This window comes from Nematostella vectensis, chromosome 3, assembly GCF_932526225.1.
Source record: "Nematostella vectensis chromosome 3, jaNemVect1.1, whole genome shotgun sequence".
Taxonomy (NCBI): Eukaryota; Metazoa; Cnidaria; class Anthozoa; order Actiniaria; family Edwardsiidae; genus Nematostella; species Nematostella vectensis.
The window spans coordinates 15,184,479-15,207,795 of record NC_064036.1 but is presented as its reverse complement, the minus strand read 5'-3'; the positions used below and the strand labels follow the sequence as shown (position 1 = coordinate 15,207,795).

The window sequence follows — 23,317 nt, the reverse complement described above, 5'->3', positions numbered from 1 at the left end:
ATTGCATTTGCACGCCATTGGAGCAGACCATTACTTCAATCAGTTATTAGTTCCAATTTCCTTAGCGGAATAAAAAAATGTGGGGGAAAATAAGAAGAAACAGAGGGCTTGCAAGCATTTGAACATATATCAAATGTGACTGAACCCGGCACAAATATTATCTGCGGCTATTAGCAATTGTTCTTTCCGAAACCTGTTTCGGCTGTCAGATCTTTTGAAGAATGTTTTCAAAATTTCAAAACTACCGTCTGGGGAGACAGGGGTATGTGAGCTAGGGTATCATACACAAATAAATATAAGAAGATTTTACAAACAAATCGAGGGAGGAGTTAGCCAGCCTCTTTATACGCCCTCGCCTCTAGGCTAAATTTTTCTATTTTTTTTTTCTATTTTTAACGGTAGACAAGTGACCTTTGTCTACTCGAAGTTCGTTAGCGCATTTAGCAGGTTAGTCAAAGTTCACTCTCGCTTCCTATATTGCATTTGCACCCCATCGTAGCAAACCATTACTTCAATCAGTTATTAGTTCCAATTTCCTGAGCGGAATTAAAAGGATGTGGGGGAGAATAAGAAGAAAGAGAGGGCTTGCAAGCATTTGAACATTTTTCAAATGTGACTGAACCCGGCACAAAAATTATCTGCGACTATTAGCAATTGATCTTTCCGAAAACCTGTTTCGGCTGTCAGATCTTTTGAAGAATGTTTTTAAAATTTATTGAATGAGGACGTTTGACCTGCCGTGAAAAGAACCTCACACTTGTATCTCACATAGGTAATACACGTTCCTCATACATCATGTATGGACGGTTAGCTTTTTCAGACGGGATTTCAGAGCACGTTTAGCAGATTGGATTTGACGGGCTAGCGTGAAAGAAGGTAAGAATCGAAGAGCAACGACAACAAGTGAAAAAAAATTACTACAGTCATTCGAGTCCTTGTTAACTTAAGCCTCTCTCTAAATCGAACCAAAATCATTTTTCCCAGATTTTCCTCATATAGTTTATTGCATTTTGACCCCTTATAACTAGAACCTTCGCCTAATATTTGTTATTCGATGGATTTTTTACCCCAAATGGATTTTGTTATCCGTAAAATAATTAACTTATTTTCCCTACTAGCTTATTCCTTCATTGTGCAGTCATTTTTCTTTGGTAAGGATTGTTTTTTAAACTTCTACATCTTTGTAATTATTTTGGTACATTTGACATTTCCCCAACATGAATCTGTGATCTATTAGACACCGTTCCCACGTATCCGTTTTCGTTTAAAAACGCAACCGTATACCCGTATCTGTTACAAAAAGGTTATTTGGGGACGGGGCCTCAATTGTAACCAGAACTAATGTCTTTTTCTTTAAGAGTCATCCTGTACAATAATCTCTATTTCTATTTTTTTTTTCAGAATGGCTAGTCCTACAACTCGTAAAGTCTTGTGGCTTTGTCTTCTCATTCTCTTGCAAGAGTTTGGACCAGTGCATCCGGCATTCCTTCGACGCAAAACAAAAAGCCACAAAGGAGACACCCCTGCCGGTAGGAGATTCATATCATCTGCTTCATATTATAACTTGTAAACTTGGAGAGCGTAAAAAACATCTTACCCTAACCCTCGTTTTCTGGTGCCTTTAAAGCCTTTGGGTGGCGGGGACGAAATTCTCAACTCAAACGCTATCTATTTAGACAACTGTGAATCCCTATGAACTCACCGAAACTCTTCACTGTGCGACAGCGACAAGCCCACTCCCCAAAATGCCAATCACAGTTCATGGCGTCAAAGCGTCACAAAAACATACATGGGTGATGGCGATGTAGGATTGCAACCATTCCCTAGCTACGTGTAATTGGCTTGACTGGGATCCATTAGCTGGCCTAACTGAGAAACAAAACCGAAGACGGAAGCTGCTCATAGGGGTGTTTATTATTTTTTTGTTTCGGTAAAAGCTGCAGTGAACTAATGATTTTGTTTCCAGTTAACACCGCCCCTGATATGGATACCTCCGACGACAAACAAGATGATGGCGATGAAGTTGAAGAAAGCAAGTTAAAACCGCAACCTGTCAGGGAGGGATCTTCCCCTAAGCGAGGTACCGTCCATGCGCATGCGCCCTTGTGGTTTTACTGAACATAACTATTGGGCCGACCAGACCATCAGATATATTTTTAACAGTCTTTTCTCTCTGAAGACGTTGCCCTAGGATTTTTTTTCACTCGAAAGCTGTGCTCTAATTCCCTTAACTCAAATATCCAATATCCGTTGTCCGTCCCTTATACGAAATCACCCCCTCCCTCCTCCCTTCACATACACGCACACCCAAAAAAAAATAAATAACAAATAATAAAATCGATAAAACGACTTGAGCTTCGTTAATTATGCCAGCCATTTTAAGTTCCCTAGTAGTACCGGGACACGTGAAGCATCGTACCGGCAGCACGAATTAAAGTGCCATTGCCACGCACACCTTTGTTATTGTTTTCAACCAATATTTAGAGACAAACTGTGACAAGTCGCACTCAATGGCTGAAGTCATCAAGAGCTTATTTGTTCTTTCTTTTTATATTATTTATCTAAAACCACAACAACAAAAAAAGCCTACTGCCACTTCTTGAATCACGCACTTAAACAGACAATACTTTGCAATTGCTTTTATTTTACTCATAGGGATTTCCTGGATTCCAAATGTCCTAAAAAAAGTGAAGGTTGCTAGTGAATGGACCGCTAAGACTGTCAACTTTCTTGGACTGGGAAATAACATTTACCGAGCAATTGCCGGATGCTGCGTGGAGGCGCCAGAAGCCTGTACAAAACGAGACGAGTTCTTGGCGATGAAGACTGAGATGACCGAAAAGAGTAGACTAGCCGATGAATTACAGTTAGAAGGTTAGCCCGTCCCTTTGAAAATTCAAAAAAAGAAAAAAGAAAAAGCCTCACATCAGAACTTGTCTCTAGGGTACGTCTATGGAACCACACTTAGAGTGTATTCTTTTGATAAACTCACTGATAAGGATTTCACTACAGCCAATGTTTGTTCTATTTATGTTTTTTCTAGAGATTATTAGGCTTAAAAACTATTTTTTTTCCAGCCCGTCTGATGTGGTCGGTCTCTTAGGTCCAAACTCCCGCTTGATAAATGTTGATCCAATCCTGCTGTGTTTTGTTTGCAGTTGAACAAGCTCAGGTCTGGACAGGGAAATCTATAGAAGCGTTTCAGAATATTGTCGATAGGCTGGAGGTGATAGGAGATGAGCAGACGATCTTTCTACGTAGATTGACTAATAATCTGACAAATATGCATGAAGCCGAGAATCAAGTACTGGTAAGAACTGTCCGGCTTCTCTACACTCATATACACCCCTCTGTGATAACACAAATACGTATTCTCTTTATTTATAAAGGGTGCACAAAGTATAAGGTTATTGTTGTGTGTTTTTAATGAAAAAATATAAAAAATATATAGTTAATTAGAGAGACATTCAAAACAAAGTCTATCGACATACATAGTCCAATGAGATGCACGGCGTATATCCGGGATTTGCTGGGGGGTGGGAGAGGGGGTGCGCAGTGGGATGCGCAGAAATAGGTATGATATGGAAAAATAATGGGTAATAATTGAAGATTGTTCTTTAAGAAATTAACCATATTTTTGCAGCCAAAGGGGGGGGGGGGGGGGGGGGTGAAGGCTGAGGTTTCACCGCGCGATACTGGAACTAATTTCGCGTGTTTTTTTTTATCACAGTCGCATTGACAACGACCCACCAGGGCGTGGAGAATGGGAACGAGTCTTCTCGTCCCCTTCCCCTATTTTATTGTTTTTCGTACCTCAAGCATTCGTCATCTGGTCATTCACGTTGTGCCCAATCCACACTAAACACCCCCCTCCCTCCCCCCCTCCCATACAAAGAGGGCCCGTATAGAGGCATATATTTCCTCTGCGATCTTCACATTTTTTCGTCACTCGCAGAAATATATCCAGAGTCAGAAGTTGGCGAGCCAAAAAGCGGAGTACCTTAAAGTGGACGAAATGTACCAGACAGCCATTAAGACCGGAACATCCTTAACAACATCCCTGATGGGCAATTTGTTACCGCTTGCAACCAAGTTGTTTGAGTATGCTAAGGCGAAGCATGCGGCGCTTGAAACACTCGAGGTATGAACACTATACCTGTGCTAAGAGATCACGTGATCATTGGGTGACAAATTCAACAGAAAGAAACACAGTAATAACTGCGCCCTTCACGCCAGAGAACGACGAAAAAAAACATTTAAATGAAAATGAATCATTCCTAAAAAAACAAATTTTGGCTTTATTCGTAAATGCTAAAAAAATTGCTTTTATTTTGCCCCTAAAAGGCTGAGCGCGCGCTAGTTTGCCACCAAAAAGTCCGTGATCTCTTAACGCAAGTCCCCTATTATATGTGTTTTTATTTCGTCTCACAAATCACGTAGCCGCCATTTTAGCAAAATACCAAGTGTGACATTAAGCATTCATCTGCTGTGGCTGTTACGTCGCAAAATGTAAACTAACGCAAGATGTAATCTTGACGCAAAAGGTTATACTCTCAAAGCAAAATGTGGTAACTTTTTAACGCTAAATGTAAAAAAAATTCATCGCAAAATGTAATAATGGAAAATGTAAAAAAATCAAATAATGTCCATAAATCGATAGCTTAAAGCTGTACTAAGTAAAGAGAAAAAATGTAGTAGTGACAAACTAAAGATTTTGATAAATGGCTGTAAATCTCGAATCGACAGGTGGTCTTGGTCTCTCCAAACACTTGGCAGTGTCAGCAACCTGACATGGCGGAATCCTCCCTAGATCATGGTCTATAAAGATGCGATACTGTGATGTTTTGCGTTATTAATTTTTGCTTTAAATATTAAATTACATTTAGAGTTGAAAAGTTTTTACTTTTTGCGTTAAGAATACATCGTACATTTTGCGGCGTAACAAAGGCTATTGAGCTATCTTCCATTGAATTTAAAGGAATAAAATCCATCTGTTTAGATGGTTAATTTAAGATTTCTTAACATTATTTCCCTTTCAATACTAAACCTTAAAATGACATTTTCCGGTTAGAGTATAGATGGTTATTTTAAGATTTCTTCACATTATTTCTCTTCCAATAATAAACCCACAAACGAAGTTGTTGCTGACAAGGGCTCTTATAAAAGTATAACGCAACTAGCCTAACTAGCAAGGTTTTTTTCATGCTTTTTTTTATCTGATGAGTACATTTCTTGTTTTGTTGTTTTTCGCTTTTTTCCTGTTAAACTATTTAATTAAGGCGTGCGAAACATTAACACTGCCCTCTGTATAACTCATCATCCATCTTACTCGTGTCTGATGACTTTTATAGCTGTGTGAACAAAAACCCATACAGTAATATATAGCAGGTGAAGAATTTCCGGTCAACAAGTACTTCTTTTTTAAAGGCGGAAAGGAAAAGTGGGTCATCGCTCAAGGATCCACCAAAGGGCACGAAAAAGGGAAATGAAGTGAGGCTCAAACGGCAAAACGCTATCAGACGAAAAACGAATATCGAAAAGATGACATCAATAAAGTCTACAACCACCCAAAAATGGGGGAAAATTGTAAATTTTGGCGAGCGCGCGTTGACGGGTATTACGAGCGCCTTCACATTCGCCAGTGCTGGTAAGACATGAAACACGGGCATTAGGACAGCCTTTACACTCGTAGGGTAAGCCCCAGACCAGTCCCAGATTTTCTTAACGGGTTTTCTGTGGTTGGGTTTCCTGTGGATGGGTTTCCTGTAGGTGGTAAGAGTTGTGACGTCATGAAACCCTTCTCCTCGAACGCCTAGTGAAATTCGCAGAATCCAAAATGGCGACCAGCGACTAATCAGTGCTATCCACGACCGACAAATATCTCAGAATTCTGATTAGCGCAGCTCTCTTCCTGTTTGTTTCTATCAGTTCTATCCTCTTCCCCAACAAAATAGTAGCAGACAAAGTATACAATCAAGAATACACTGAAAAAAGTGTGAATCCCATATCAATTCATCAAAACGCTCTTCGTCATTTTATACGAGTAAAAAAAACACCTACTGAGGTTTGAGTCATGAAATGAAACCTATTTATCATCTCGTCTTAATTTCAGGAATTACTTTGTACTTCGCTATCGCACAATTCCAGGAATGCCAAACCAAGCGAGAGCAAGTCCTTAAATCTACCGCTGAAATGAAGAACGCCGTGACGGAATTTGATGCCGCTATGACAAATCTCACTGAAGCCAATGTCGCCGTTAATGAGGTACCGTTATGGCTTGAAATTCTCGCGTCTCTTTATACTGGCGACGAGACCGAGCACAAAAAAGCTAAACGCTTTCATGCCACCCATCCATAAATGATTAACGACTGTATGATTTCCAGGCTAAAACTTCGCCAGTCAGAATGCAGCTATAGTAATAGCGTGCTATGTGTAGCTGGGAGTTCTAAACCAAAATGTCGCCTTCATGTGTTTCTTTTGTAGACATTTCAGGATTTCCGCTCTAAAATAACCGACGAAAACTTCTTGTCTGGTATCCAGTCTATGAAAGACCTTGTGGAGCAAGTTAGCCCGGCGGGAAATGACGAGTTGGTGAGTTGTTTGAATGAGCTTGTTTGTATATAGTCCACTGCGCATGAATGCTGTAGAATGTTCTAGAACATCACCGCTGCAGCCAGACGGGCAAACTTTGTCCGTGGCGTGCGCTTTATTCCGACTGAATGACGAATGATGTCCCAAATTGACGTTCCGCAAAAAAAAGTATTTTTTTTTGTTTATTTTGCTTCATCAGCTACGAATTTATACAACGATACTCGTAAATCGCGCGCTCTGATTGGTCAACGGCCCAAGTGTCACTTTGGTATTACCCGCGCGCCATGTCGATTCCGAATCTGGCTATTTTTAGTAACCACCACCCCACCACTGCGCGTGAGCATTTTTACTCACCCTACCCCCGCGCTTTGGCATTTACATCTTGTTTGCCGCTGTTTTGTGACTTGAAACCGAAAAAACACCCTATTTGCACAAATACCATCGAAAATTTCATTCTACCATCAAGGATACAGGCAGTTGCGACATATTAAGGGGAAAACCTCGTGCATTAAACACCGCTTCCGCTCTGACTTGCTGCTTCTTCGTGGTTTTTCAACATTCATTATCTTCCTAATGGTCAAACAAATCTGTAAGTTAGAAATTAGATATTATATTTGTTTTTTTGTAAATATTCCGGTGAATTGAGAAGGAATCCAAGAAATTACATTTAATAAAACTATCTTGTAGCGAGGGAATGCATTTTTTGTTATGATCAAAGCCAGCAAGCTGATGAAGTATCTGAGCTTTTCTCATAGTGAGAAAATAAAGAGGGAGATATTACTGTACTTCTTTGATGTTGTTTCTAGACACTTCTATAACTATTAAGTATATTATACAAGCTGGAGTTGGAGCCGGGATTTGAATCAAACGCGCTATCACAGCCATTTTATCGCTCGTCGGTGTTTTCTTTCTTTTTGACTTGACTTCGCCGCTCAGACAAAAAAAAAAAAACAGTCAAACTATTCAGTGATTTAGCTTTCTGTGAGTATATTTGCCAATCTTGCTTACTTTATTAAGGCTTGTTTTCTTCTTCCGAGTTATTTTACATGATCTCAACCCGCGGGGTGTAGGACAAAATAAAAGGAGCAAATCCTCACGCGCAGTGGTGGGGTGGTGGTTACTAAATATAGTCAGGAATCGACATGGCGCGCGGGTAATACCAAAGTGTCCCTCTCTTATGCTTTCTTGCGGTTATACAACCATACACGTAGATCGCGCGCTCTGATTGGTCAAGGGTCCATGTGTTATTAAAGGACACGCAAGCTTGGCGTCACCAAAACTAGACTGTATCGTAAGAAAATATTTTAGTTGCGGTATAAAACAAATAGACCTATCTTTTGTGCGTCTGTCCTCTAAAAGTTGCACTGAAGACGCCTAGCGTGTCATGAACAACAGACACACACCTCGCGCCGTCTCGTTGTGTCCGTGTTGTTCATCTTTCATCTATTAGAGGACAGACGCACGCAAAAATTAGATTTATTTGTTAATTCCCAACATGTAACTGTGAGTTGAGCGGTCCGTTCCGTTACAGGAGTTGATTGTATGTATTTTGCAGCAGTTGAATGTATGCACTTTGCTGGAGTTGATTGTATGTATTTTGCAGCAGTTGAATGTATGTACTTTGCTGGAGTTGATTTTATGTATTTTCCAGGAGTTGATTGCTGTTTTTTTCCAGGAGTTGATTGTATGCTTTTTCCAGATGTTGATTGTATGTATTTTCCAGAAGTTAATTCCATGTATTTTCTAGGCAGGCGCTGTTGTAAACATGCAGTCATTCGTGGACCGCATCCCGGTAGAGAAATCTTACGAGGAGACCTACAATCTTTTAGACATGCTCCTCAGTTCCTTACAAAGCGTTCCCGCCACCATTAGTTGCTTTACCAATAAGGTAATAGTAAACATACGTATGGGGGTATATAAGACATAAGCGTTATGGGGTATATGATACATAAGGTAATAGTTAGCGTTATGGGGTACATAAGACATAAGGTAATAGTCACTACTGCTGTTGTACTGAGCGTAAGAAGTCATATGATACATAAGGTAATAGTAACTACTGCTGTTAAACCGTGCGTAAGAAGTCATATGATACATAAGGTAATAGTCACTACTGCTGTTGTACTGAGCGTAAGAGGTCATATGATACATAAGGTAATAGTAACTACTGCTGTTGTACTGAGCGTAAGAGGTCATATGATACATAAGGTAATAGTCACTACTGCTGTTGTACTGAGCGTAAGAGGTCATATGATACATAAGGTAATAGTCACTACTGCTGTTGTACTGAGCGTAAGAAGTCATATGATACATAAGGTAATAGTAACTACTGCTGTTGTACCGTGCGTAAGAAGTCATATGATACATAAGGTAATAGTCACTACTGCTGTTGTACTGAGCGTAAGAGGTCATATGATACATAAGGTAATAGTAACTACTGCTGTTGTACTGAGCGTAAGAGGTCATATGATACATAAGGTAATAGTCACTACTGCTGTTGTACTGAGCGTAAGAGGTCATATGATACATAAGGTAATAGTCACTACTACTGTTGTACTGAGCGTAAGAGGTCATATGATACATAAGGTAATAGTCACTACTGCTGTTGTACTGAGCGTAAGAGGTCATATGATACATAAGGTAATAGTCACTACTGCTGTTGTACTGAGCGTAAGAGGTCATATGATACATAAGGTAATAGTCACTACTGCTGTTGTACTGAGCGTAAGAGGTCATATGATACATAAGGTAATAGTCACTACTGCTGTTGTACTGAGCGTAAGAGGTCATATGATACATAAGGTAATAGTAACTACTGCTGTTGTACTGAGCGTAAGAGGTCATATGATACATAAGGTGATAGTCACTACTGCTGTTGTACTGAGCGTAAGAGGTCATATGATACATAAGGTGATAGTCACTACTGCTGTTGTACTGAGCGTAAGAAGTCATATGATACATAAGGTGATAGTAACTACTACTGTTGTACTGAGCGTAAGAGGTCATATGATACATAAGGTAATAGTCACTACTGCTGTTGTACTGAGCGTAAGAGGTCATATGATACATAAGGTAATAGTAACTACTGCTGTTGTACTGAGCGTAAGAGGTCATATGATACATAAGGTGATAGTCACTACTGCTGTTGTACTGAGCGTAAGAAGTCATATGATACATAAGGTGATAGTAACTACTACTGTTGTACTGAGCGTAAGAGGTCATATGATACATAAGGTAATAGTCACTACTGCTGTTGTACTGAGCGTAAGAGGTCATATGATACATAAGGTAATAGTAACTACTGCTGTTGTACTGAGCGCAAGAGGTCATATGATACATAAGGTAATAGTCACTACTGCTGTTGTACTGAGCGTAAGAGGTCATATGATACATAAGGTAATAGTCACTACTGCTGTTGTACTGAGCGTAAGAAGTCATATGATACATAAGGTAATAGTCACTACTGCTGTTGTACCGTGCGTAAGAAGTCATATGATACATAAGGTAATAGTCACTACTGCTGTTGTACTGAGCGTAAGAGGTCATATGATACATAAGGTAATAGTAACTACTGCTGTTGTACTGAGCGTAAGAGGTCATATGATACATAAGGTAATAGTCACTACTGCTGTTGTACTGAGCGTAAGAGGTCATATGATACATAAGGTAATAGTCACTACTACTGTTGTACTGAGCGTAAGAGGTCATATGATACATAAGGTAATAGTCACTACTGCTGTTGTACTGAGCGTAAGAGGTCATATGATACATAAGGTAATAGTCACTACTGCTGTTGTACTGAGCGTAAGAGGTCATATGATACATAAGGTAATAGTCACTACTGCTGTTGTACTGAGCGTAAGAGGTCATATGATACATAAGGTAATAGTCACTACTGCTGTTGTACTGAGCGTAAGAGGTCATATGATACATAAGGTAATAGTAACTACTGCTGTTGTACTGAGCGTAAGAGGTCATATGATACATAAGGTGATAGTCACTACTGCTGTTGTACTGAGCGTAAGAGGTCATATGATACATAAGGTGATAGTCACTACTGCTGTTGTACTGAGCGTAAGAAGTCATATGATACATAAGGTGATAGTAACTACTACTGTTGTACTGAGCGTAAGAGGTCATATGATACATAAGGTAATAGTCACTACTGCTGTTGTACTGAGCGTAAGAGGTCATATGATACATAAGGTAATAGTAACTACTGCTGTTGTACTGAGCGTAAGAGGTCATATGATACATAAGGTGATAGTCACTACTGCTGTTGTACTGAGCGTAAGAAGTCATATGATACATAAGGTGATAGTAACTACTACTGTTGTACTGAGCGTAAGAGGTCATATGATACATAAGGTAATAGTCATTACTGCTGTTGTACTGAGCGTAAGAGGTCATATGATACATAAGGTAATAGTAACTACTGCTGTTGTACTGAGCGTAAGAGGTCATATGATACATAAGGTGATAGTCACTACTGCTGTTGTACTGAGCGTAAGAGGTCATATGATACATAAGGTAATAGTCACTACTGCTGTTGTACCGTGCGTAAGAGGTCATATGATACATAAGGTGATAGTCACTACTGCTGTTGTACTGAGCGTAAGAGGTCATATGATACATAAGGTAATAATCACTACTGCTGTTGTACTGAGCGTAAGAAGTCATATGATACATAAGGTGATAGTAACTACTACTGTTGTACTGAGCGTAAGAGGTCATATGATACATAAGGTAATAGTCACTACTGCTGTTGTACTGAGCGTAAGAGGTCATATGATACATAAGGTGATAGTCACTACTGCTGTTGTACTGAGCGTAAGAGGTCATATGATACATAAGGTAATAGTCACTACTGCTGTTGTACTGAGCGTAAGAAGTCATATGATACATAAGGTAATAGTAACTACTGCTGTTGTACTGAGCGTAAGAAGTCATATGATACATAAGGTAATAGTCACTACTGCTGTTGTACCGTGCGTAAGAGGTCATATGATACATAAGGTGATAGTAACTACTACTGTTTTGACGTACTCTCTCTGTGCGCAGAGCTTGCTCTCGTTGATTTTTCACAAAAACACTCTGCCGCGTAGCAAGTGTTGGGCGCCAGGAGAAGCGCGTACCTCTCTCCCGACTGCTAAAAAACGAGGGATCTTAGGGATCGCCCAAATCTTCTCGCATATGATATTATTGTCTTTGCACTCTTTTCTCCACTAACCTGAAAACGCGCCTGAGGAGAATGGTAATAAATTTTGTTTTGTTTTTTATCAGGCGACCATGTTGGAGCAGGTGATCAGAGAATGCAAGCAAGGAACAAAATCATTTGATTCATTGTACGACGAAGCTGTTGATATCGGCGAGGAAGGGTCAAAGCAGATAAACTGCAACGCAAAGATCGGAGCTCAATACGTCACAAGAGAGGGACTGAAGGAAGGCCTTAAGGAGATGGCTGAGAAAGAAGGCTTCAGTGAGAACTGCGAAGCTAATAATCCTGTGAAAAAGGAATTAGTCTGCACTAAAAAGAATGATGGGTACGAAGCAGGGAAGATTGCAGAGGACACTGGCCTATCGTTGGTAAGATACCGTCTTTTTTTTGGCTTTCCGAGGGCCTACCGTCTGATGCGAGGAAATTTGGGAATACCAATAGATTCTCGTGAGCTTTGTTAGAGGAGATCGCATTGTATATTTTGGGTGCTTGAATTCTTGGCGTCGTAAGGCAAAAAGCTCGTTAGTTAAAAAAATTGGAAAGGCCATCCTACAGTACAATCTATTCAGGGGCGGCGGACGGGGGAGATTAGGAGAATAGTGCATGTATGCCAACAGTCCGGTTTTCACCTGGAGACTAAGGATTTTTAGGTTAATCTCCGGTTCAAAAAATGACATCCGGTTTTCTCCGTTTCTTAACATTTTTTTCCGATTTTTTAATTTCTGGGTTTAAAATATTTTAAAAAGAGAGACCATGAGACCGTGAGACCGTGTTAAAAAAAAAAACGGCAGTCAAATTTGATCCGCGGCACCTATGTGAGTGAAAATTATTTCCGGCATTATGATAACAAGAGTTTATTTTTAATAGCTAATACATGTATGTATTTACATACGCAGCCGTTGAAGCCCGGGGGGGGGGGGGGGGGGGGGGACTCCGATAATAAAATTGTCTCCTTGTTTATTAAATAGTCTATTACATATGATTTCCTAGCCTCTCTTTTGTAAAGAAGATCAATATAAATATTCCCTTTAATTCAATAGAAAATGTTTTATCACATCACCAGGAAACTGTGGAATTCATGCTCGCAGGCTGTCCAGAGGTCACCCAACTCACCCCAGCTGAAGTGACACGAGTCTGCAGGTTACGCAAGGAAACAAAATGGGCAGACGAAAGAATTTCGGAGGTGCTCGGCTTCCCGCTTGATCTTGTCAAAGCTACCCAGTGTCCTTAAGAGCTGGGAAAAATAAATCATTAAAGTCTTACTAGTAATCTGCTGTTTTATACTAGGGATCTCTCCTTATAATGGTCCCATCTAAGTGCATGGCGTTTTTGGCCACTTTAAGGATCGGAACCCTATATTGGATTTTGCACAATCTTAGACAAACAGCTGAAAGAACCACCGCCACACAAACTACACTATCTTTCTTTATTCCTTATATGACGGATTGCCGGAAGACAGTGGCCAAACGAAAAACAAGTGACGTAGAGACCCTTGCAGACTCACAGCCCTTTTTCAGGAATATAAACTCTAAGAAATGTTATTATTCATTGAACGTGAATCTTGAATAATAAAATAGTATGACAATAAATTGAACTTGTTTTTCAACTAAGATATAACTTCGAGGATATTTTGCAGGGTTGATCTAAAACCTATATTCGGTGGGTTTTCATTAGTGGGCACTTAAAAGAACGTATAGAACACATGGTTGGCCACGGAGTGTATTTTTTTAATGCTGTTTATACTTTAAAAGAACAAGATACGGTTGGGGGGGACTCTCCAAGTAGACGGGGGTGAACGGTAAAATTTCGACTAACTGCTTTCCTTTAGTGGTTGTTGAAGGATTTTTCCGATTCTGCTATCTCTTAGGGTATAAAATTCGACCAGCAGCTATTCCTTCGGGGTTGTTTAACGGTTTTTCCGATTCTGCTTTCTCTTAGGTTTAAAAATTCCTTCGACCACACCCAATGTGCTATCTTTTAGGGGTACATATATTATGAAGAGAACGTTGTGGTTTTGGGGGTCTGGTACCGAGAAAACTTTGTTTCTTTTCAGAGACTCTCTGCATTGAATAAGGATGGTCACAGTCATCACAGGAAGTTCGGACAGAACGCCTACTACTTTTAGATGCCAAAAAAGCAAAATTCTCTAGAATATTTGCATTTTAGTAGCAAACAGATAAAGATAGCAGATGACTACACCAATAATGGTAGTTTTAATAAAGGATATTTTTGACAGTCTTTTAGTGACTAACGTTTGTTTGTTCGATTTTTTTTAGAGATTCTGACTTCTGAATACGGAATTTCATCTGTAAATTTCGTTACAAAATCTTCAGGTATCAAATAATCACTTATAACATCGAAGCACTTTGAAAGCTAGAGTCCGAATATCTTATGGTGCAAGGGTTTTCAAGAACAAAAGCACATATGACTTGGACAAAACCCCGCGGCGCAATTAGTGGTGCACCAATCATCAATAGAACTATCGCTCTTCCACGCACCAGTAGACTTACAGCCTTGGCCATTTGAATGGCTTTCCCTACATGCGCACATGAACGAGGGACAGTACCCAGCTGCGCAATTCAGTCTGCACCATACATCAATTCCTGGTCGTCCAGCCCAAACACCTGTTGACGCACAGTTTGCGCCATTTCCTGGAATCGGTCCTGCCGTCTGTGGTTTTGATGGCTTTGGAGATGACCTTGGAGATGAAGGAGGAGGCGATGTCACGTCTCCAGTAGTAGAGAGAGTGACAGGTGGAATTGACGTCACGGTTGTTTTAGAGTGTGTGACAAGTAGTGATGACGTCATGACTCTTGTAGAGTGAGTGCAAGGTGAAGATGACGTCATGGATTCTGTTGGAATCACTCCAGGTCTGGAAACGATTTTGACATCAGCGCAATTAACAAATGTCTCCTGGTGCCCGTGTCCAAGGCCACACCCGTCACCATCGCACCCCCAGCTATTCCCCGCCTTCCACCACCACTGAAGTACGCATCGGTCACACCTTAGCTCTGCCGGAAGGACGAGGTCGTGCGAGGTCGAGAAAGTTCTCGAGTCCAGCGGAAACCGCGTCTGTCCGCTGGGAGATCTCAAGAGGTGTTTGAGCTTTTCGTTGGTGATGGGTGGTGTCCCGATATCTCCGATTCTGTACTCGAACCAGCCCAAGTGGTTTGCTGTGATGATGACCTGGTGGCGTGATAATTATGCGTATCAGCGCAGGCATAGGCCAAACCCCTTGCTAAGCACCTTTAATCACTTCTAGCGCGCTGTGCGTGGCGTAACCGTAGAAGAGAAGGCTTGGAACCCGGTAATTGTCTTCTAATCAATGTATTGTACAGTTCGCTAGATAGCGATGTTCTGGCCAAAATCTCCAGTTTTAAGCTACCACAGCGTTTCAGCGTATTTCTGTAAGTATAGTCTATTTTTCTTTATCTAGAGGATACTCGATCCTAGGCGACCAATATGCTCGCTTTTTTGCCGTTTTTAATACTTATATAATATGTTCTTTTTGATTTGATAATAGGGACCTTAAGCAAGGACGCCGACGACGGCTATGAAAACGCGATCGAAAAAGATGTTTTCGCTCGTAGTGATCAATAATGATTTAATTGCAATGGAATAAGCAAAACATTAAAATAGTCAGGGACAGATAAAAATAAACTAAGGTAATTATTTCTAAAGCAGTGAACGTAGTTAGTGGAGTTTACAGTGCAAACGTCCGCGTCCTTAATTGACCGTGAAACCTGGAGGAGTTTTCACGTGGGAGTTTAATACGGAAAACGACTGAAATGTATCAGACAGAACGCATTTCCACGTGCTGCTTTTGAATTCTGAATCAAATCCCATTGTTTTTTGCCTTCGGCGTCTGCATTGCCGTCGTCGTTGCTTGAGGTCCCTAATATTTCAATATAAGACCCATTTTTGTGGTCGTGCCCCTGCTCACAGCTATGGCCTACAACAGACGCATTTCTTTCCAAATCCCCTCAAGTTAGCCGTGGCCTTTAGCGACTGTGAACCCAAATCTCTCACAGAGAAAAGAGGGCTTTGCTAGCAGGATAAGCTGGTGAGGCGCTGTAGGGTATCATAAAACTGAAACAGCTTGAAAGGGTTTTTTATTATCCGAACTGGATCTTTTCCTCTTTGCACAATCATAAGACCCTCTTCTAAACAAATACCTAAAATAATATCTTTGGAAATTCTTCCAACCTTTTCCATAACAAAATGATATACGGTCAAGAGAAAATGACTACCTAGACCAGAGATTAGAGTTTATCTATCCTGAATATAAACAAGAACTAAAGTAATTCTCCTAACTACAAGTTTACCTTGACGGAGATATTCTGACCCTGAGTGTATGTTTTTGTTATGAATCCCGTCGCGTACTTGCCGGGGTAGACGTGAGGAGGACTGGGGCTACTGTAGCTATCTCCGCACACTCCGCACTTGTTACCATTCGCAATCTGGGTCGCGCGCCCGCCGCAGTTCAACCCATTCAGATTGTAATTTGCCTTACAATTCTGGAATACTTTGTAGCAAGAGTTTCTTGCTGGTGGCTCGACGAGATAGCCATGGCCTTCTGCTAAAGGCAATTTGCTTTTAGCGAGGAAGACTAGGAATATGAATCCTGATAATCGCATTGTTTGACCGCTCTCGACAGGAGCTGTACTCCCTCTGAAAAGTAAGGAACTCATAATGGAATCGTGTCTTATTTATTTCCGTATATCCTTTGTATTTACTTCCGCAGCCAATGAGCTTGTATTTGCGTGGGTATTTGTCATATATGGTCATGCGTATGCAACTTACGAAATATATACATATCCACGTGAATGACTCAATATCGACATATGCTTCCGGACTTGAGGTTAAGCGGGTATTCCCCAAGCTCCACCCCTTTCTTACACCCTAAAGGTCGAGCAAAGTTTTTCCGCATCGTCAAGAATTAATTTTCACAGTGGTACCTCAATAGAGCGGTGAAGATACATTCAAGTTGATATTTTCCCCTAGCGTTATTGGTCGCTCAAATACTTCATCTCTATACCTTTATCAGGCGGCCTTGGTCACAATTGATGATCAGTCTTGCCACACAAATACTTGACACTATGAGATCACGCAGAGCCTACGTACCTTTGTGCCATCGGCAAGGTATAAAAGAACGCGGGGTCGGGGAAAATGTTTTAGGGACAGCGGTTTAACTCTCAAGATTGTAGAACGAGAAAACTGAATGTAATTTAATTATTATTTAATAATCATTTAATTATCATACACTGATTATAAACGAAGGGGCTATTCAATAACAACTTTCTAATTTTTTAAATAACATTGTTTAGATTCTCGGATCTGTTTCTTCGATATATGGTAAAGTATCAATATTCTATTATTGGGTTGCCTGTAGGAATGCAAATCAAAACACACGGGCAAAGCAAGGAAGCTTTGAAAGAAAGTAAAACATCTATTATTACGGAGCATTCTGTCACTTGATTAGGAATGTACAAGTGGAACAGCGAGAATGACTGAGGGTACACGTACCTGGTTTACTTTTACGTTGTTACACGGTGTGTTCGGGACCTCTACCGTACCCCTTTTTATGTGCTTCTAAGATGGCGATAACCGACACTGACATCCTGAAAAGCTTTTAGCTCCGTTTAGATGAGGGTTTAGCCAATGGGTGTACGAGGGGCGACCTTCCTACGTGGACTGCCGTGAGTTATGTAATGTTTACATGGTCGCTACTGACTACGGTGGTAACACACTACATGCTTGCTGTGCTAGTGCGCATGACAAGCTTCACACGTGATTACAATGATTGACAGGATTTCAACCATTTTGGCACTTGCTGTCCTATAACTACATCTGGCTACACAAGAATTAAACTAGAGCTAAACGATTCTTAGAGCTACCTGTTCGTGAAGGCCAGATCCAACTTTATGCCGTTAGTTAATGCGGACAGAACCACGGGTTACCCAAGCACTCGGTTTGTATTCTTTTGATTCTAGTGATTTGTGATGAACAAATGAAAAAATAATAAAAATAGACTTCATAGTGGACTCACTTTATTCTTCTCTTGTCTTGTATGGGTGGTGAGAGGGGAACGAGTGAATAAAATTGGCCCGTAATACTCAGGAGAGACTCCAAAGAGACAAGAATAAAGTGAGTCCACTATGAAGTCTAGGGCAGCTATTGTCCGAGTCGCTGTCGTTTAATTCGCTCGAGTCTGTGCGGGAGCCTTTTTCGCTCAGTGATCGTTTTTATGGCTCGTTGAGCCCTGTTCACTGCTCGTTGAGCCTTTTTTTACGGCTCAGTGAGCCTTCTGTCTCTTCATCCCAGACAGCAAAAAAAACGGGCTTCGGAACATATATTTTGCGGAACAGATCCGTTGCTGCCCTTGTTATTTTTCATAATACCCATAATCTAGATTATACAAATCCAATAGCATTAGAGGCTAAATAATTTTATTAGTTGCTTCTTCTTTTTTCAGAAATGGCAAATGGTTTCTTAGTGGGGAGAGAGGTCTTTTTAACGGGTACCCAGAAACAACCACGGATAGAACTTATATCATGAACATTCTTGGGCTTGAACTAGAGTATGACGCTTCCAGAGGAACACTGAAAGCAAAAGAGGGGTATTCCAAAGATTCCAATAGTACTAAAAACTTTTAACGGGTACCCAGAAACAACCACGGATAGAACTCATATCATGAACATTCTTGGGCTTGAACTAGAGTATGACGCTTCCAGAGGAACACTGAAAGCAAAAGAGGGGTATTCCAATAGTACTAAAAACTTTTAACGGGTACCCAGAAACAACCACGGATAGAACTCATATCATAAACATTCTTGGGCTTGAACTAGAGTATGACGCTTCCAGAGGAACACTGAAAGCAAAAGAGGGGTATTCCAAAGATCCCAATAGTACTAATTGCCATGTAATGTCAATTGGTTGAACGAGAAAATGTTTGAGCGCGTTGAAAATTTGTTACATTAAGCGTTAACTGTTTTATTACATTAAGCGTCGATTTGTTGTTACATTAAGCGTTAGTGTTACATTAAACGGCGATTTTTGTTACATTAAGCGTTAGTGTTACATTAAGCGGCAGTTAGTACATTAAGCGGTGATACACCCCTCCTGATAATTATTGCACAGTACCTAATGATATTTTTAGACACTAAATATTCAAAATAACACCATAAAAACAGTGTCGCGCAAGTAGGATCCAGAGTCACGCAAGTAGGATCCAGAGTCACGCAAGTCGGATCCAGTTTCGCGCAAGTTGGATCCAATGTAGCGCAAGTCGGATCCAATGTTACTCAAGTCGGATCCACTGTCACGCAAGTCGGATCCAGTGTCACCTAAGTCGGATCAATAGTCACGCAAGTCGGATCAAGAGTCACGCAAGTTGGATCTAGTGTCACGCAAGTCGGATCAAGTCTCGTAAGTCTGATCCAGAGTCGTGCAAATTAGATCCAATGGCACGCAAGTCGGATCCAGTTTCGCGCAAGTTGGATCCAATGTAGCGCAAGTCGGATCCAATGTCACGCAAGTCGGATCCACTGTCACGCAAGTCGGATCCAGTGTTACCCAAGTCGGATCAATAGTCACGCAAGTCGGATCAAGAGTCGCGCAAGTCGTATCCAGAGTCGCGCAATTCATATCCAGAGTCGAGCAAGTCGGATCCAGTGTCGCGGTGACAATGTCCTAACACGGAGAACCATGGCGCATGCGGGCAACAGCGCCAAAAACAATACACCAGAGCTAAATGCGGATTTATTAGTATTATCATTATATGTGTATATATATTCTCATATGGAATTCGTCTCGAACGGGCACAATAAACTTAGAAACTGAGATACCAGATAAAGAACTTTCCTTTAATAGTTTTATTACAGAGATAAATTATTACAGAGATAAATTAGCAGGGCGGACACAAGCATTTTTCCGCTCTCCACGAAAACGGAAATTCTAGTTATCATTCACTTCGGAAAGCAAAATCAGTCTCAGATATCTGTAAGGAAACTTTTAGTACTTCGTTTCAAGAGGCTATTCGGGATTTCAGAGACTCCCTACAGCCATTGGCACTGAATTCCGCGCCATTGATATCTGACAACTCTTCTGATGAAAGGGATGAATCACTTCATAGCGATATACAAGAACCGCTACTGAATGGGAAGAATCTCGAGTCGAATACAGTTACTTCATTGAAAGAAGAACTTACTAGGCGAGCTCTCTCTACAGCAGGAAAGAAAAATGATCTGGTCAGCCGTTTGAGAAAGGCAATGGCGTCGGTCGCGAAGGACCGCTTCGCCGGTAACGAAGGAGTCGGTTGTAATCGATCTGGATCAATCTGCTGCGAATAAGCCCGAATCTCAGAGGCCAGTTTGTCATTGCCATCAGCTTTTCCTTGAACTCAAGAAGGATATCGATCAACTGAGGGGCAAACAGTGTTCTGAAGATTTCAGGAATCAAAATAATACTCTTCGTCTACGAGTGTTAGCTTTGGAAGAGGAACGTCAAAAAAATTATGAAGAGAGAGATTCATTAAAGCTTGCGCTGCAAATAAAGTCTAAAGAATTATATTCCTGCACCAAGTCAAGTAGTCCTGCTTCTACACTGAATGGGGCAGTTGAGCTGGGCAGCGAGCAACTCCAACCTAAATCTACAGCAGCGTCGTCAGACGCTCAAACAAAGGGGAAAAAGAAAAAGAAAAATGCAGATAAAAAAAAATCGGCACAAGGAACCTCGGATCCAACCGGATTCCCAAGGCAAAGTCGGCTCAACCTCATTATCTCGATCTGAGCAAGATCCAAATCGGAAACAAAATGTGGTGATGGCCGGCGACTCAATTGTGAAATTTGTTAAGGGATGGGAGTTGGCGAACTCTGGGCGTCGTGTTTCTGTAAGACCATTTCCAGGAGCAACTGTTGCTGCGATGAACCATTATGTCCAACCCATTATAGACGAGAGACCCGACAAGGTTATCCTACATGTTGGAACTAATGATCTGCGTAATATGGAACCACAGCAAATTGTGGACTCCATTACTGATATTGGTCGAGGGATTCAGGCTAACTCTCCTGACACGGATGTCGTGATCTCTGCACTTCTGCAGCGTTGTGATAGTCATGAATTTGGGGCTAAAGTTAAAGAGACGAACCGTATCCTACGTTCTTTCGCCAATCAGAATGGTTGGTCGTTCCTACCCAACGCAAACATCAACTCTAGTCATTTGAACTCCCGTGGACTACATCTGAACCCGCAAGGTACTCAGGTACTTCAGAGTAACTTTAATCAAATTTTAAATAATTAGCATGATGGTACTGTGAGTGGTCATTTTTGTTCCGTTCGAGGCATAAATTCCACTGATTCCATAGTTCCGAATTTACGAGGGTTTAAAATGGCTCTGCTAAATATTGTTAGTTTGCCTAACCATATTGACGAGATAAGAATAATGAATATGCTTGACAATGTTGATGTGTTCGGGTTTAATGAAACTAGGCTAGATGAAACGGTTACAAACGGTGAAATGAATATTCCAGGATTTGATATCATAAGGAAAGACCGGAAGCGTAACGGTGGCGGTGTTTGTTTATATGTTCGTGACTCGCATAATTACCGCATCCGAAACGATTTGGTCCCTGAAGACCTAGAAGCAGTTTGTGTTGAAATTATTAAGCCGAATAGCAAACCATTCATTGTTTGTACCGTTTATCGCCCATTTATTATCAGTTCACGTGAATTCTTTGTTAGTTTTGAAAACTTGATAAAGAATCTGGATAACTTAGCTATTGAATTTCATCTCCTAGGAGACCTCAACGGGAATATGCTCTCTGAGGTTCCAACATATGAAGCTAAAATATTTAAAAGAATTTATCAAACGTATCAACTATCTCAATTGATAACAAAGCCCACGAGAATAACTAAGTCATCAAAAAGTTTACTGGACCATTATGTAACCAACTCGCCTGAAAAGATTGTGAAAACAGGTGTTATTCAAACAGGTTTGAGTGACCATGGAATGATTTTCGGCATTCGCAAAATCAACTATAAAACACCATTGAATTCTAAACCTAAAATCATTGAAATTAGAAACATGAAAAGATTTAATGAACAGCGATTTATTGAGGACTTAGGCAAACAACCTTGGCACATGATCGCATTGATGCCTGACACGGAATCAATGTGGTCGTGCTGGAAAACGCTTTTTCTCGAAGTCCTTGATAAATACGCTCCGCTCCCTGAGTAGGGTTAAATTTCGGCTTAGGGAAAATAAATTGAGCCTTAATGTTGCTAAAACCGAATTTTCGCTGATTGGATCTCGTTATAAGTTAAACAACTTAGATAAACAGCCATCTCTCAGAATCGATTCTAGCAACATTAAGCAAGTATCCCATAGCAAATTATTGGGAGTGACAGTTGATAGTCACTTGTCATGGGCCAACCAAATTGATGAAATTGCAAAAAAAGTCTCCTGTGGTATAGGTGCAATAAGGAGGATTAAGGACTATGTGGACAGAAATACTCTAATCTCTATCTACAATGCCCTTATTAAACCCTACTTTGGGTATTGCAGTGAGGTATGGGATACTCTGGGCCAGGGCCACGTTAGAAGATTGCAAGTCCTACAAAACAGGGCTGCCCGAGTTATTCTAAACTGGAGGAATGACTCCCCCCATCTAGAGGCGCTTGCTGCCTTAGGATGGGACACTTTAGAAGAACAATGGGCAAAATCTAAATCTAAAACAATGTTTAAAGTGTTAAAGGGTCAAGCCCCAGAATGTTTAACCAAATTATTTAAGTTCAAAAATGAAGTTACTTAAATTGATCTCAGGGGTTCAACTTCCTCACTGCAACTACCCCTCCCTAAAACTGAAAACATGAAAAAATATTTTTTATATAGCGTAGCAAAACTGAACAGCTTATCCCCTGAAACAAGAGAATGTGATACATTTAATGCCTTTGTAACAAAATTAGCCTCTCACAAAAACCAGTTTTAAGAATTTATTTTTTTTTTTACAAAAAGAAATTAAATATCTATAAATATTTATATACAATTAGTAAAATTATTGTAAATATTGTATCATGTATAAAAGTAGATAGCCAACGCCCCTTGTGAAAACCAGCTATTGTTGTCAGGGTTATAGCGTAGTAAAATGAAAGCTACTACTACTACTATTGCTAACACACTGCTGCAATATTGGAGCTTAAAAGCTTCGTACAAAACTATAAAATATGCTATGTTGACCTCTCTGAGGTCTAGGTAAACAGGCCCCCCCCCCACCCCTCGACTAATCGTGGGTACGCGCCTGTAAATCTCAACGTGACTTTGGCTATATCAAGAAAATTGAGCCCAAAATTGCCTTTTTTGCCAAACGCGGTCACTTCCATATAAGGAAGCTAATATATTCCTTATTTGGAAAATCTGCATGATCTTTTTAAAAAACAGTTACTGTGACCATCTTTAGTTAGTTGAGAAGGTCCCTGAAAAGAAAGTTTCCTCGGTACCAGAACCCCAAAACG

The 23,317-nt window shown here is 40.5% G+C and overlaps 2 protein-coding genes and 1 long non-coding RNA gene across 5 annotated transcripts; 2 read left to right on the top strand and 1 right to left on the bottom strand.

Moving 5' to 3' along the window:
* Positions 1-643: 643 nt before the first annotated feature.
* Positions 644-13,395, top strand: LOC116604725. Its single transcript, XM_032367467.2, has 12 exons — positions 644-876; positions 1,402-1,529; positions 1,967-2,080; positions 2,656-2,874; positions 3,159-3,310; positions 3,956-4,141; positions 5,428-5,647; positions 6,113-6,264; positions 6,484-6,591; positions 8,339-8,479; positions 11,872-12,174; positions 12,870-13,395. Exons 2-12 carry the CDS (start codon positions 1,403-1,405, stop codon positions 13,035-13,037), a joined length of 1,890 nt encoding a protein of 629 aa, XP_032223358.2. The 5' UTR covers positions 644-876; position 1,402; the 3' UTR covers positions 13,038-13,395.
* On the bottom strand, positions 12,747-17,257 carry LOC5522282. Of its 3 annotated transcripts, none has more exons than XM_048724596.1 (3): positions 16,132-17,257; positions 14,317-14,992; positions 12,747-13,040 (listed from the first exon to the last, which is right to left on the bottom strand). In XM_048724596.1, exons 1-3 carry the CDS (start codon positions 16,495-16,497, stop codon positions 13,021-13,023), a joined length of 1,062 nt encoding a protein of 353 aa, XP_048580553.1. In that variant the 5' UTR covers positions 16,498-17,257; the 3' UTR covers positions 12,747-13,020. The 3 variants fall into 3 exon arrangements, with proteins under 3 accessions (XP_048580553.1, XP_048580554.1, XP_001642041.3); XM_048724597.1 differs by lacking the exon at positions 12,747-13,040 and having other exon boundaries at positions 14,001-14,678; positions 14,811-14,992; positions 16,132-17,252; XM_001641991.3 differs by lacking the exon at positions 12,747-13,040 and having other exon boundaries at positions 14,001-14,992; positions 16,132-17,248.
* LOC125561162 lies at positions 16,345-22,969 on the top strand. The gene is made up of 2 exons (XR_007307172.1): positions 16,345-16,484; positions 18,282-22,969. It is a non-coding gene; the product is annotated as an uncharacterized LOC125561162 (long non-coding RNA).
* Positions 22,970-23,317: the final 348 nt, after the last annotated feature.

Coding starts and splice junctions, on each gene's coding strand:
- LOC116604725 (XM_032367467.2), top strand. CDS start 1,403: ATGGCTAGTCCTACAACTCGTAAAGTCTTGTGGCTTTGTCTTCTCATT. Junction 3,311..3,955: donor AAGCCGAGAATCAAGTACTG/GTAAGAACTGTC, acceptor CGTCACTCGCAG/AAATATATCCAGAGTCAGAA. Junction 12,175..12,869: donor AGGACACTGGCCTATCGTTG/GTAAGATACCGT, acceptor TCACATCACCAG/GAAACTGTGGAATTCATGCT.
- LOC5522282 (XM_001641991.3), bottom strand. CDS start 16,497: ATGAGTTCCTTACTTTTCAGAGGGAGTACAGCTCCTGTCGAGAGCGGT. Junction 14,993..16,131: donor GTCAGAATATCTCCGTCAAG/GTAAACTTGTAG, acceptor TCACGCCACCAG/GTCATCATCACAGCAAACCA.